At 38.4% G+C, this 15,423-nt stretch overlaps 1 protein-coding gene across 23 annotated transcripts in view; it reads right to left on the bottom strand.

Annotated features, from left to right (window-relative positions):
* Positions 1-15,423, bottom strand: part of dysf (dysferlin, limb girdle muscular dystrophy 2B (autosomal recessive)) — a 127,787-nt gene that overhangs the window by 58,539 nt on the left and 53,825 nt on the right. For 17 of the 23 annotated variants that reach the window (XM_037758393.1, XM_037758389.1, XM_037758388.1 and 14 more), the window contains 26 exons: positions 14,726-14,854; positions 14,574-14,636; positions 14,439-14,489; positions 14,320-14,350; positions 13,138-13,253; positions 12,798-12,924; positions 12,611-12,714; positions 12,451-12,519; positions 12,312-12,355; positions 11,379-11,461; positions 9,835-9,867; positions 9,482-9,597; positions 8,544-8,657; positions 8,271-8,448; positions 7,817-7,941; positions 7,617-7,723; positions 7,098-7,293; positions 6,191-6,337; positions 5,971-6,102; positions 5,285-5,451; positions 5,042-5,156; positions 4,822-4,927; positions 3,921-4,063; positions 3,491-3,664; positions 2,518-2,602; positions 2,355-2,432 (listed from right to left, as the gene is read on the bottom strand). In XM_037758393.1, coding sequence (XP_037614321.1) covers positions 2,355-2,432; positions 2,518-2,602; positions 3,491-3,664; positions 3,921-4,063; positions 4,822-4,927; positions 5,042-5,156; positions 5,285-5,451; positions 5,971-6,102; positions 6,191-6,337; positions 7,098-7,293; positions 7,617-7,723; positions 7,817-7,941; positions 8,271-8,448; positions 8,544-8,657; positions 9,482-9,597; positions 9,835-9,867; positions 11,379-11,461; positions 12,312-12,355; positions 12,451-12,519; positions 12,611-12,714; positions 12,798-12,924; positions 13,138-13,253; positions 14,320-14,350; positions 14,439-14,489; positions 14,574-14,636; positions 14,726-14,854 — 2,833 coding nt within the window. The remainder of the gene's footprint in view (positions 1-2,354; positions 2,433-2,517; positions 2,603-3,490; positions 3,665-3,920; positions 4,064-4,821; positions 4,928-5,041; positions 5,157-5,284; positions 5,452-5,970; positions 6,103-6,190; positions 6,338-7,097; positions 7,294-7,616; positions 7,724-7,816; positions 7,942-8,270; positions 8,449-8,543; positions 8,658-9,481; positions 9,598-9,834; positions 9,868-11,378; positions 11,462-12,311; positions 12,356-12,450; positions 12,520-12,610; positions 12,715-12,797; positions 12,925-13,137; positions 13,254-14,319; positions 14,351-14,438; positions 14,490-14,573; positions 14,637-14,725; positions 14,855-15,423) is intronic. The other 6 variants (XM_037758399.1, XM_037758404.1, XM_037758408.1 and 3 more) reach the window with 1 other exon arrangement.

Here is a 15,423-nt window from a genome sequence, read left to right as displayed (position 1 = left end):
AGGCAGACAGCAAGAAAGAAAGCACGAAAGTAAGTAAGTAGATACTTAAGTAAGTCAATAAGAAAGGACGAAAGAAAGGCAAGAAAGTAAGTACATAAGTAAGTGAGAAAGAAAGAAAGACATACAGAAAGAAAGTAAGTCTTTAAGTATGTAAGTAGGTACGAAAGAAAGAAAGAAAGAACAAAAAGAAAGAAAGTACGTAAGTATGCAAGTAAGTATGTAAGAAAGAAAGAAAGAAAGAACAACAAGAAAGCACCTAAGTACGTAAGTAAGTATGTAAGTAGGTACGTAAGAAAGAAAGCAAGAAAGTGAGTCAGTAAGAAAGGACGAAAGAAAGACAGACAGAAAGTAAGTAAGTACGTAAGAAAGTAAGTCTGTTAGTAAGAAGGTCAGAAAGAGAGAAAGCGTGAAAGAAAGAAAGAAAGACAGAAAGAAAGAAAGACAGAAAGCATGACAGAAAGAAAGAAAGTATGTTCCCAAGTACGTAAGAAAGAAAGTACCTAAGTAAGTATGTAAGAAAGAAAAGCTGAAAGCAAGAAAGAGCAAGAAAGTAAGTAAATACGTCAGAAAAAAGCCAGAAAGAAAGAGAGAAAGACAGATTGATTTAAGACCTGGACACACCAGGATTTAAAACAGCGAAATAAAGTTCAACTTTGACCTGCGATATGCGTCCTTGACCGACAGCGAGCCCTCTTGAGAGCGAACAGAGATTTAAAAATAGAGGAAGCTTTTGTAGCTTATTAGTCGTGTTGCACCGTCCACTTTGATTTAAACGGCTCCGGTTATGAGACGGGAGATGAATCAAAGACAGACAGACGGACGGACGGAAACAGAGAAGGACTGATCTCACTCTTTGATAGTTGACTCAGTCTTTAATCATGGCCGCCCAGACGCCGTGGAACACCAGATTAACACACAACTGAAGGCCATCCATCAACTCTACTCATCCATTACACTGAGTGTGTGTGTGTGTGTTTCTCTCTAACCCTCTTTAACCAGCCTCCCTCCATCATCTATCTTCCTCTGTCTATTCATCCCTCTGTTATTTAAAGCTTCGTCTCTGTTTTTACATCTGAGTCTGCGGTGGGTTTCTGATTAACACACACACGCACACACACACACACACACAGTAGCCGTACAGTAGTTTCCATGACCTTCTTCAGATAAAATAAAAACATCTTCTCTTTCTGTAACTCCCCTCTTTCTCTCCCTCCATCTTTCAGAGCTACACACCAAACTCTATTAATAATATCACCTTTTTTAAATTAAATCATTATATTTTTTAGTTTAATTTGTCCCAAACTATGGAGGACGGACGCTGCCAAAGTAAAAAATGAATAAATAAATGACTCGATAAATAAATAAATGTAGCAAAAATAATATAAAATTGATAAAATGTGACATAAATTGATATGTCTGTTGTATTTTACTTCTTTATTCATTTATCTTTGTATTAATGCCGTTAATATTTACCCTTCTGTTTAATTTTCCCTTTAATTTATTTATTTTTATTAAATTTAAAATGTATTTATTATTATTATTATTATTTATTTTTTGTTTATGTTTTACATTTATTTTATATTTATTTTATAATTATTTAAAAAAAAAATATATAAAAAATAAATGTAACCATTGATTAATTGATAAAATGTGACATAAATTGATGTCTGTTGTAATTTGGTTCTTTATCAATTTATCTTTCTATTAATTGCCTTGTTTATTTACTCTTCTGTTTAATTTTCCCTTTTATTTATGTATTTATTTGTATTCAATTTAAAATGTATTAATTTTGCATTTATTTTTTATTTATTTTATAATTATTTCGTAAAAGATAAAAAAAAAAAACTCATGCGCAATTGAGGAAGTTTTATCGGATTTTGCCGTTTCCATACAGCTTTTCTAATGCGATACTTCAAAATGTGAATAAAAATAAGTGAATAGAAAACCAGATATTGTCTTGCAAAGTATACTATGTTTCTTCACTTTTCCCATGAATACAGCTGCATTTATTTATTTACACTTTACACTCTCTAATGCCACAATGTCCTCAAAGCTTGATGTTTTGAAAATCAGAACACAGTTCATACAATGTTAGGAAGAAGTAGTTTGTCCTGATTGTATGCATACTGCATGCTACAGTACGTACTTTGTAAGGGCAGCTGCAGTACGTACTAAAAGTAAAAAGAAAAAGTATGTTATATGGAACATAGCCATTGTTTCTGTGGTTACCTCCCTTCAGTCCTTTTGTCCACAAATGACACTTTCCATCCACCAGGTGGCACAAGTTATCAGCATCACTACAGATACATGATGAGAAACATGTGAGAGACTTTGAATAACTCACTGCACAGTACCTGAGAAGCTGTCTTTGTCCATGGCCAGCAGGTCTCTGGCTTGGTACAGGTAGCAGCGCAGGTGGTAGCGGGTCCCGCCTACACACACATACAGAGAGCATTATTAAAACAAAAAGATAGAAGAAGAAAGTGTAGAAAGAAGAAGGAGGAGGAAGTTACTTACGGTCAAAGAAACAGGAAATGGTCGGTCTGTTGACTCCGAACGTGGTCGTGATGGACCTGTCTTCGTTCTTGTCCTCTATACTGCTCTGTTGGAAGAAGAGGAGGAAGATGACATTCAGAAAGAAAAGGCAACTCTGACTTGAAGCTAATATAAAATATTCATACAACATATCATGGCCTTCATAATAAAAGACTACATGCTCGAAAAAATCCAATTAATTGAATTTATAAACTTATAAACACTAAGAAAAGTGATAAAACTGTCAAAATAAAGTGTGCTTTCAGCTTCAACAACTGGACGCCCATGCACACATACAATCTAATTTATCAAATTTATGGGAAACGAATTAAAGTAATACAAATTACCCCCAATTTTACTGGATTTTGATGTGAGTTTAAAGAATATGATGATTTATAAACACTAAGAAAAGTGATAAAACTGTTGAAATGTATGGTGAACTCTTTAAAGAACAATATGTGTTTTTTATTCTCCTAATAATTTTGTATTTTTTAAGTTTATTTATCCAATTATGTTTTCTAAATTGTCATTATTATCTATATTTATTTCTTTAAATTCATATCCTTGTTTCCCTGTAACATTATGTTGAGTACATTTCTGCAATGTTTGTACATTTGAATGTTTTGTGTACCTTTGGGGCAGTTTTTGATGGTCTGGTTCCCTCAGTTCCAATGAATTTTAATGTTAAAAACAATGTTTCATTTAAAATAAAGTGTGATTTCAACTTTGTGGCAACACTTTGTGTTCGTCCCTTTCCTGTTTCATCATATCAATGACTTCATACACAAAGCCAGCTCCATAAAGAAATGGTTTTCCCAGTTTGGTGTGGAAGAACTTGACTGGTCTGAACCTCGTAGAACGCCTTTGGGATGAACTGGAAGCAATCTGCAATCACATGTTATCACTATGTAATGATTTAATGTGATGAATCCACACAACTTCCTCTCTCTCTCACCAGAGAACACTCCAGAGCAAAGATTGCGGCCGGTCCCGTCTTCTCCAGCGGCTCCATTCGGTACCTCCACCTGCGCCTCCTGAAGCTGTCCGTCTTCCTCGGCTTCAGGTGGAACCTCCAGCCGAACAGCGAGGCGTACTCCCAGCCCTCCCTCTCCGTCTCATCTGGACGCTGCTGTAAACACACACACACACAAACCACTGTGAACATCTGTGTGTTTCATCCTCTCTCTTCACTCATTTGTGCAACTACACCGACATCTAGTGGCTGGAAGAGGAAACTACAACTGATCACATTAGAGGATGAAAAAGATAAGCAGTCGGTGACCTTTGTTGCATGTCATACCCCTCTCTCTCTCTCTCTGTCTCTCTCTCTCTCTCTCTTCAATCATTTAGGCTAAAATGCCCCAACATGTGTCTTTTCTCTCTACCTTTCTGAGAGCGTCCATCTTCTGCTGGTCTCGCCGTCTCATTCGTATCCATCGCCGCCGTCGGTTGGTGTGGTACATCTTCTCTGCCGGCACCCACGACTTGGGACGGCGGTCTGGAGGGATGGTGATGCCGTACTCCCAGCCTGGACACACAGCGGTGGAGGAAGAAGTACTCTGACTCTTTAGTTAATTATTAGATTATTAATACTAACGCATCAGCTGCTCGAGGCTTCAACTAATATATATTATATACAGTCAAGTACTTTAATCCAGTGGTTCCCAATCTAGGGGTCGGACCCCTTCAAAGGCTCACTAGATAAATCGGAGAGGTCGTGAGTTGATTAAGAAGAAAAAAATTAACAAAAATACATTTTTGAGATATAGGCAAGAGCATCAGACAATAAAACAGAAAATAATAAAATAATAAATAATAAAATAATAATAAAAAATGAAATGATTTGAATAAATCAATTAATTAATAAAGGAAAAATAAAAATAAAAAAATAAAAATTTAATTAAATTTAAATACCATGTCTGTAGTAAGTTTACATCAATTAATTATTTTTGGGACTTTTATAGACTTTTTCTCCAATCATAGCAACACAACAATGTGTTGTATTTTACTTTTATTTAATTTATCATTTGCTTTAAAAATCTTAATCTAAGAAGTAACTAATAACCATTTCTGCCACTTAAATGTAGTGGAATAAAAAGTACAATAATTCCTTCTAAAATATGTTGAAGCAGAAGTATGAAGTAGCAATAGTACTACAGTACTTGAGTAAATGTTATTTTCCACCACCGGGACACACACACACAGAATGAGAGTTATTATTGCTGTGTTTAACTTAGCATTTGTTGTGTTTTTTGTGTGTGTGTGTGTGTGTGTGTGTGTTTGCACCTTGATCGTCCACAGCCCTGTTGAGATCTTCGCTCCACTCCACCTCCTCCCACACCCAACCTGGAGGACACTCCACCTCGTCCTTTGGCACCGCCTTCTCCCCGTTCTGACACACACACACACACACATTTTTTAGATTTACAGCAACGAGTGAAGCCATGAAAAGTGCAGAAACTCACACACACATTTACAGTATTTACACACACACACACACACGTACCACGTCAGTGTACCCCTCCGGCATGCCGATCCACTGTCCGCCCGGTAACCTCATCTGGTTTTCAAACACCTCCTCTGAGAAGGTCATGTGACCGGCGTCCACGTCATACAGCAGTCTGAAGGTTTATCATCACAGACACGTACAGGACACATGAATACACACAAAAGGCACGAAATGCTAAAAAGTTACAGACTTACCAACATCAGAACAAACACACACACATAGTGTGAAACACACACTTACGTCTTCTCGGGGCTGATGCACCAGTCTCCAGCCCAGGTCCAGCCTGGAGACGGTTTGAAGCTCTCTTTGGGCAGTTTCACTCTTCCAGTGACGTCGCTGAACTTTGGGTAGGTCAGACCTGTAGTTCCCCAGCTGCCCACCAGGGCCAGTCGGGTCTGGTTCTCATACTGCAGAAAGAGAGAGACAGACAGACACTTAGAGCTCCTAAATGCATGGACGGATTACTGAATGGGCCTACAGGGCACAGGCCCAGTTGGCCCAACAGGTTAGGAGGCCCTGTTTGAAGTTACCTATAACATTAACTGTTGAGAGGTCACAAAGAGACACAAAACTACCAAAAAGGAACATAAAAGGACTACAAAAAGATGCAAAACTACCAAAATGAGTTTCAAAACTACCAAAAAGGGACGCAAAACTACCAAGACAAGACACAAAATGACCACAAAGAGACACGAATTGTCTACAAAGAGATACAAAACGACCAAAAAGAGATGCAAAACGTCTACAAAGAGACGTATAACAACTACAAAGAGATGCAAAACGACCAAAAAGAGAAGCAAAACGTCTACAAAGTTATGCAAAACAACCAAAAAGTGACGTAAAACGACCAAAGAGACACAAAATTACTACAAAGAGATGCAAAATGTAAAAAAAAAGACCCAAAATGACTACAAAGACATGCTTACCGTCTCAGCAAAGACCGACAGTTTCCCTTCAGCGTATTGGTTGAAGTGTTTGACATCAGCAGCCAATCCAAACCAGACTTTGACCCTCAGCTGACCAGGAAGTTTGGCCTCTGCTCCGCTGCTCTGTGGGTTCTACACAACACACACAGCAGGTCAGTAACGCTTTATTTCAGAGGACAAAATGTGTGTGTGTGTGTGTGTGTGTGTGTGGTGTGTGTACCTTGAGGAAGACGGTCTGCATCTGTCCACAGTGTTTCCCACAGTGCTGCTGGGAGAAGATGACAGTGTGTGCTGGGATGCGGTGGTACGCCACCCTGCGGTCGCCCTGCAGCATCCAGATCACGATGTCTGGGAGACTGTTCTGAGGCTGGAAGAGAGACATAGAGAACACACACATAGAGAGAGAGAGACAGCATTTAATTTAATAATAACAATTATTATGATCCTTCTCTGCTGCCTCCTCCTCTTCCTCCTCATCATTGTTTTAATAAATAATGCAGCAAATTTGAGGTGTGAAGAAGTTGCTTTTTTTTTTACCAAATTTGTTCTTTCTGCAGATAATATGGTTTCTTTTCTATGACAGCGTATTTGGGCGATTATAGGTAAAAGAAAAATAAGATTCAGAAAAACAACGATCCGAGATTAAAGTTGTAAATTTACGAAAAAAAAAGGAAAAAATTTGGATATTCTTTAATTAAAGTGGAAAATGTATGAGAAAAAATTTGCAAATTTGCGAGATAATAGTAGACTTTTACGAGAAGAAAAATGGATATTCTCTGAGATTAAAGTGGCAAAGTTACAAGAAAAAACTTGCACATTTGTGAGATTACAAAATCGCAAATTTAAGAGAAAAAAACTTGAAAAATAGTGCAAAACTGTGGTAATGAAAAATATAGTTTTTTTCTTTTAATTTATGACTTTATAATCTCGTAAATGGCAAATTTTAAATGTTCTTTTTTTTGTTTTTACCTAAAATGGCCCTAATAAAAAGTCGTAGTTTTCTGACTACTACTTGTGCTTTAACTTTTAATTGAGAAGCTGCCACCACAATGGTACTGTACATGCCCAGCTAACGTAAACACCTCTAATCCATCACTAGAACAACAACACCGTCATTAGAGGCTCACCTCCTCGGCCATCGTCCTCAGCCTGCTGGCCCAGTCCTCGGCCTGCTCCAGCACCGTGGACAGGTCGGTGGCCTCTCCGTACTTCAGAGCCTGCGCCGCCGCGACAATCTGCTGCAGGTGGAGAGTACGAATGTGCCTCATGGAGCGATCCAGAGAGGTCGCACACTGCCACTGGTCGAGAGACGGCAGCTCTTCACTGGAGAGAGAGAGAGGTGAGAAAGAAACAGGAATAAATGAACAGAAGTACAGCATTGCTGCCAAGAGGGAAGAATGTCAGAGTGCTTCAATCAAGGTTAACATTATAAAAACCAACAAAGAAAGTAAAAAGAAAATGATTAAAGAACATAACCAGTAAAGATAACACTTCAAAAAACTACAATACTGTACAATTTCCTGTCAAGTTCTCATCCCAAAACTTTGTTTTCTAGTCCTTTAAAAATGTAAATACTCAAGTAGAGTACAGTAAAGTACTTGAGTAAATGTACTTAGTTACATTCAGTGACGTTACACAGTGTTTACCTGCAGTCTGTGATGACCTGATCCAACAGCTCCACCACTCGGAGCTCCACCTCCTCCAGATCACCTCCGGCCTTCACCTCCAGCTGCACCCGCTGCAGGTGCTCCTCCTGGACACACACATACATGTTCATGTTCACACACTGTTTTTTTAAAAGCTCAAATAAATCCCAACAAAGACAGACAGAGATACAAGCACCCACCAGTCTCTCTATGACAGCCAGCAGCATGTTGAGAGCCTCGATCCTCGGTTTGATCTCTTCCCACTCTGAGGACAGAACCACTACTGGCTTCACGTTTCCCCAGGGGAGGTAGTAGTAGTGACAGCCTGGAACATACACACACAAAAATAAAAAATACAGCCAGCAATGATACACTCATCATCAATCAAGAGCATCTTACAAGCACATTTACACATATGAAGTACTTTTGGTGCTTTGCTTCCTATTTAAAGGTGCAGTTTGTAGGATTTAGTGACATCTAGTGGTGTGGTTGCAGATTGCAACCAGCTGAGTACCCCTCCACTCACTCCTCCCTTTACAAGACTGTGGTAACGTGAGTCGCTGAGTGCAAAACCGTGGTAAGGCTAGCCACAGTTTTGCACTCTGCGGCTCACGTTAACTCAGAGAACTATTTACAACCCAAGCTTTGACCTACCGTCAAACACAGCCCTGCTGAACTGGGTGGTGGAGGCCAGAGGGAGGCAGGTGTAGTCGAACTTGTTGCCGTAGTTACCGATGCTGACCTCGAACTGGATGGCGTCGTCGACGTCCTGGAGGAGCGTGGCCGAGTAAAACGCCACGAAGAGAGAGAACTTCCTCTTCCTGAGGAATTTCTGTTGGACAGAGAGAGAGAAAAAGATGGATGAAGATGGATGATACATTTCTTTGTGTTGTTGTTCACGTGTTTTATAACCTCCTCCCCTCTCACCTCCACCACCAGCAGGTCATCTGATGGTACATCTTCAGTTTTCTGCTCAGGTTTGTCCGCCAGTTTCGTGGTTAGTTCCAGTAAAACTCGACCCCGGTACGCCACGCCCTCGCCCTGACAGACAGGAAAAGAGCTTTAAAGGTGTAATATTCATTAAAATGTCAAGATATTGTTGCCACACTCTCACTCCACAATTCCAGAGCAATTCTAATAAAACAGAAGACAAAAAAAAGGGTTTGAAGATTTAAGGAATTATTTTGACGATATATAAATATCAAGTAAGTTATCAAGCAAAGAAGCCAAATATTACTTCGTTAAAAGCTTCTCAGCTGTGAGGATTTAATGTTTTTCTTTGTCTTATGCGACAGTAAAAAGAGTGTTCTTGAGTGAACTATTAGTTACACAAAACAAGTAAATAATGACATTTTATAGATTACATTACGCTAATCTTTGGATTATTATTTTTGCACATTATTTTTTCTTCATACTGTGAAAATTTGTACATTCTTTAATCAATATTTTGCATATTTCATCCTCTTCATTTCAAATAATGCGCCGCTCTTTACACTTAAGAGTACATACATATACATATTTATTTTTATGTAAATTTGTATTTCATATTTATGATTGTTTTACTTTTTTTCCTTTGTATATTTTGACTGTTAAGGACCAAAACACCAAAGCAAATTCCTTGTATGTGAAACCTACTTAAAACCTACTAAATAAACCCGATTCTGATTCATATCAAACAATTAACTGATTAACAGCAGATTAATTGATAATGAAAATAATCGTCAGCTGCAGCAACAAACAGAAGAGTTGACGTGCATGAGAATGTAAAGCAACAACAACACTTAACCAAAATCCAGCTCTGGATGGTTTTATTTTATTATTTTCTACTGATTGTTCTTTAAAGCAAAAAACAAATGTGGAGTTACTCTTCCGAGGTTGAGCGCTTCGTGCGGGTCGTTGAAGGCGGTGAACTCTCTGAGGCTGCCGTACAGGTTGACGAAACAGGGACCGAACGTCGGCAGGAAACCGAGACTGTCGTCAACTGCAACGACACAAAAACGGCCAAAAGATCTCGTCATAAACAGGTTGTGGAACTATGAAAATGAAGAAAGGATTGATTGATTGATGAAATTATGTGCACTTGACAAAAACTGATTCAGAGAATTTCATCAGATCAAGCCGAGATGGAAACAGTTATGAGTTGAAAGGAGGAGAAAATATTATACATCACAAAAATGAACACAAAAGCAAAGAGGTGTAGAGAGGATGGAGGACGTACTGCCAGAGTGGACGGTCCGTGGAACCAAGTCATCTGAGTGCGTAGAGAGGAAGGATGGTTCAGAGTCAGACAGAAAGGAAACGGATGTCTTTGAACGCCACTCAAACCCAAACAAAAGCACTGGACCACTACGCAAAACAAAAACCATGAATACTCAAAGCATCATCAGTTAGCTTGTTTCAAGAACACAACTTGAAACAAGGTGACAAAAAGATGCTTGTTTCAAGTAAATTACTTGCTGTATTGTGGCATTACGCTGCTATATGCTGATGATTCATCATTATTCACATGATGTTTTCAAACAAAGACAAAGAACAAACTCTGCTTGTCACACAGTGAGAGAAACTCATGCATGTCGTCTTCGTCTGGGACGAGGACAAAGTGAAGCATGCCAAGGACCGGAGACTTGAGCAACGTAAGCGTTCGGCACACAAACATCACCAAGTTAGTCTTCATGCATGTCACTGAAAGAACGTCCGTGCTTTGTTATGTTCACAAAACCACAGATCCATCTGGTGGTTCAAGACTTGAGATTTCTAAAATCAAATCAACTTTTAAGAGGACTTCAGAGGACTAACTCATAAATCCCAAACGGACGCACAAAGCTAAAAACCGTGTGTAAATCATTCATGTCCCTGGTGGAAATTGCTGATGAAACTGTTTCTGTTCTCCATACAACATCATTCCAGTCCTGTGCTACTATGAGTATACTGGTGAACTGTGTCAGACTGGTCTACTTTAGAGCCACAAACACTCACAGTTTGTTGCAGACAATGGGACCAGACAATCTGAACAAGCTCAGACTAGAAGGTCTGTCATCTGCAGTCAACGCAGACCAGGCAGAGCCAAACAAAACTAATAAAGTTTAAGAGATAAAAGCTTGGGACCGATTCACGATGTTAATCTTTGCTGCAAAATGCAGAAAAGCATGATTTGAAACAAAATTTGTTTTCATGTGCAAGACAGTTGAGCAAGAATACCAGAAGACCTGCACCACTTGCAAGGACTGTCGGAGCAAACTAGAGCACAGACAGAGCGGCACAAAGTCGGCACACTGATCCACTTGCTCCTGCTGTTGACATCAGCCCATAGACTGTATATAAGAAGTGGACGTAGTCAGTGTGATGGTTTTGGTTTTGACGCCTTGAGTTCAGCATTTTGACCGTCGCCATCTCGTTTTTTTGCAACCAGAAGTGACACGAGAGGGCGGAGCTGAGTACAACCGAACGCCGAATAAGATATTTTTTGGCGTCCAAAATGTTACAAATCATGAAAACACACTATGAAAGGGTTAAAGTTGTAAGACGAAAACACGGACAACTCCCAGAACACCGTGGTAGAGACCTGTCAATCACAAGGTAGCCCCGCCCTAAAGCAACAATATGTCACAACCCAAAACAAATGATATAAACATAATTGGACCTGAACCAAACCAGACAAGACCAGTTAAGTAGAAACACTCCGGTGCAATCAAAGCCAGCCAATACCAGTCCAAACCAAACTGGGTACAGTTTGGTTCAGACCAGTTTCGACTAGTTACTTACCATCTATCTCTCCACCAGGGGCGGAGATCTTAGACATACAGAGGTGGGTGGTGCCGATGACGTCATTGTGACTGGCTCTGTCCCTGAAATGAGAAAATTAGAGAAAAAAAAGCTCTGAAACACGCTTTTAAAACCACATGGTGACATCAATTAAAATGTACTACTGTGGGACATTTGTTCCCAGGGTGAGTGCGGAGGGAGAGACGTGAGGTAAAGGACAATTGAGGTATTCTAAAACCCTTAGTGGCCATTTTCACATCACAAAGACATTATACACATATTTTAATAGAAACTGTAGAAGGCAAATTTGTTTTAACGACACTAATTTCTCTAACGCGACTTGTGATTTTTTAGGTCTTAGCGGGCTTTAAAGCTAGAGTGAAGATCCTGGTATCATATGAAACTACAAAACCTAATGAATCCATCGGTACCAAACATGTCATACTAGCTTGCCGTGAAGATGCTTAAATAACGCTCCACACTTGCGCTAAATTTTGGCGAGGAAAAACTGTACAAACATACATTTGTATAAAGCAGCATATTTGTCCACTCCCATGTTGATAAGAGGATTAAATACTTGCCAAATCTCCCTTTAAGGTACATTTTGAACTGCAGAACTTGCCTTAGAATCGTCATGTTTTTAAGTTTTATTCATAATCAAAGTAATCTAGTGAAAGTAGTTTCTTCACCCCCGGGTACACTGCAAACAGGAACTCCTAATATATACTTCGGCGTACTTTTAATGGTGCCAAAATGTGATTAAACATAGGGCTAAAAGTACTGGGCTCAAGCACAGCGTAACACAGTTGTCTCAATCTCAGTCTGCTCTAAACTAAAAGTTTCATACAAAAATTCTTTATTTCCTGACTTCTGATGCCGAGTTTGATTAAATAAAATGTAAAAAAATAAAGTTATATATCAGTAAGGATTCACCAGTCCAGTATTCTGATCCTCATCTTCTCACACATGGAGGGAAACTGCGAGGGGAAAAAGAGAGGATACACTGTATAATGTACTGGATAATGATGTTTGTCTTGGTAGCACAATGAACTGTTTGTTGTGTGCGTCTCACTCTTATAGGCATGGCCAGACTCTGGTTCCATTGAGGATTGGCGTTCTTCTCCAGAATCTTAGTGCAGACCTGAAAGAAGAAAGAAAATACAGCATACGTTCAAAAGTTCTGTATTTAATGTCGGGTTTGGGGTAAAAAATGTTCGGCTCAAACGACGCACAGTTTTTCCAGCGAAGTGGATCTCCACCAGAGGATCCACCAGGTTCTTCCTGTTGCTGTCGAACCCCAGAATCTGCCTCATCCCGTCCATGAAGGCATCGTCCACTGCAGACAGGAAACAGGAAGGAAGCGATGTGATGAAATCTCTCAAGCTCTTCAGATCTATCAGATGATAAACACACACTCACTTTGAGGCAGGTCTTCAGCTCTGAAGATCCTCATGGTGAAAGTAGCTCCTCTCAGAGACAGACCAGCCGGTCTCAGCAGGTTTCCTTCTATATCTTCTTTATCCTCCACACAGTCGCGTTTATCAGCCTGGACACACAGATACAAATACCTTAATGCATATAAATAAGCACCTGTATCACATGTTTAGCAAGCTTTGTTCAACACCTTAACATGCATACAGTTAGCAAGGCAACATGTTAACATTACTAATATGTAAACACTAGCATTAATGTCAAAGGCTGGCAGGAACCTGGTCGTTAGTTTTAGAGTTACTGTGTTATAAAATTAACTTCTGCTCACCGGTGGCTCATCTCCAGCTGCCAACACCAACAGGCTGACCTTCAGGTAACCTTTGACCCCAGCAGAGAGGTCGTCGGGGTCACACAGCAGCAGCCATTTCCTCAAGAAGCAGTGCCCTAAAGAGAGAGAGGGGGGGGGGGGGGGGGGGGGGGGGGGGGGGGGGGGGGTTAAACTCTTCAAACTAACCAATGACATACTGGGACCAAGAACTTCAAAATAAGAACCAGGAACTAAAAAAAAAAAAAAAAGGTTTTGATTTGAGATAAGTAATTAAACCAGAGGAAACAAAACAATATTAAATAATATTTAAAAAAAACTTCTAAGAGCTATTCACAAATTTAAAATTGTATTTTTTCATTTCATTAATTATACAATAATTCAATTAATTAATATAATGTATTTATTATTATTTTATTTTTTTAATTGTATATACAAATAAAAATATAAAGAGGAATAAATAAGAGAATAAATAATTAAATGTGGAAAATAAAGACAAATAATATAAAATAATAATTATTATAAAAAATATAAAGAGGAATAAATAAAAGAATAAATAATTAAATGTGGAAAATAAAGACAAATAATTTAAAAGAAATAATTATTATAAAAAATATAAAGAGGAATAAATAAAAGAATAAATAATTAAATGTGGAAAATAAAGACAAATAATATAAAATAATAATTATTAGTATTAATATGTATTTATTTGTATATAGTATTAATATAAATTATACTGGAAAAAGGCCACTTCAAAAATAAGTAGAACACAATGACTAAAAGGTGTTTTTGAATGTAATAAATAAAAAAATCAAATAAAAAATCTGCCATTGGAACACATGAAAATGTGCTTGATAAGATTTCTTGATTTAAGATGTAATATTTAGGCCTTCCAAGATAAAAAGAGATCTTGAAATTAGTCATTTAGAGCTATATTTCACTCGTATTAGGAAGTGTTTAGTGTCATAATGAGACTTCAATGTTTAAAAGTAGTATTTTTACACTTAAGATATTCAAGATACACTGTTTAAAAACAATATCTCACTGAAATGTTACTTGTTAGGTGATTGTGTCTTATATTAAGTGTATAATAAGACAAATATACTTAGTAAGAGTGACAGTTTTCACACCAATACAACAGCACAAATCACCAAAACACATAAAGTCCACTAGACGTCTACTCACTGTGCTCATTGTAGACGGTGCCCACATCCAACTGTAAAAAATAGCAAAAGACTTTAGATGTTTTTTGCTTTTCCATTTCACTTTTTTCCTGTGCCAGAACATGAAGTCTGTCAGTTTACCTTGAATTCACCGATCACAGCGTCAGTCCTGAGTGAGCGAGAGTCACACACCTGTCGGGCAGGTAGAGAGAGAGAGTTTACCTTTTATCAAGAGCAACACAGCAGGGAGAAAACTTACAGTAAAACCTGACTCACAGTGATGAAGATCGGTTCATCAAACAAGTCTGACGGAGTCTCGAAGAAGTTCATGAAGAACGTCTGTCGAGAGGAAAACACTCAAGCTGCAATTTGACGGTGACAGATATTAAATAAATCATTTTAACGTTTCGTTAGTTCTTGTTTTTTACCTCATCGAAGACCGGGTTGTTGCCCTTTCTGATGCGGGTCCTCTTGGTCTGCCCGGCTAGCGTTACCTTGACAACGGGCTTGATGTTGATGCCTGGCAACTGTCGGCCCTCGATGACCCGCACACGGACCTGCACAGGAGACATATAAGAGCAGTAACGTGTGTTAAGTTGACTGGGACATTCAGCATATGAAGCTTTAGTTTGCTTAAGTATACATTTTAGATATTTTCTTTTATTTATTCTTTTAATACTTTAAGTACATTTTCCTGTTTTTACTTATATGCTTTTACTGAAATAACATTTTCAATGCAGGACTTTTACTTGTATTAGTTTTTTTTTTTTCAGCGTGGCATTAGTACTTTTACTTAATTACGTAAAAGAATTCAAACAGCTGTACTTTTACTTAATTATGTAAAAGACATCCTCATGGTCTTGCGACCCTAATATCAGTTCTGTCTGGTGTTCCTTGTGTAATATGACAAAATCGCCACACAGTGGCGCTGTGAGCAAAAACTGATGACCCAACACAGTACAGGAGGTTGTACAGCTTTAACCAAAAATCAGCATATGTTTTATATTTCTGTCTTTTAAATGATAAATATCATATAATATATAATATAAAAGCGGTAACTTCCTTCTACCTCCGCATAGAATCAGATGAAGCAAATATATCGATTCTGGTGTTAAAAAAATGATTT

This window comes from Sebastes umbrosus, chromosome 22, assembly GCF_015220745.1.
Source record: "Sebastes umbrosus isolate fSebUmb1 chromosome 22, fSebUmb1.pri, whole genome shotgun sequence".
Classification (NCBI taxonomy): domain Eukaryota; kingdom Metazoa; phylum Chordata; class Actinopteri; order Perciformes; family Sebastidae; genus Sebastes; species Sebastes umbrosus.
The sequence above is the reverse complement of the archived record's forward strand: the minus strand, read 5'-3'. Positions and strand labels throughout refer to the sequence as shown.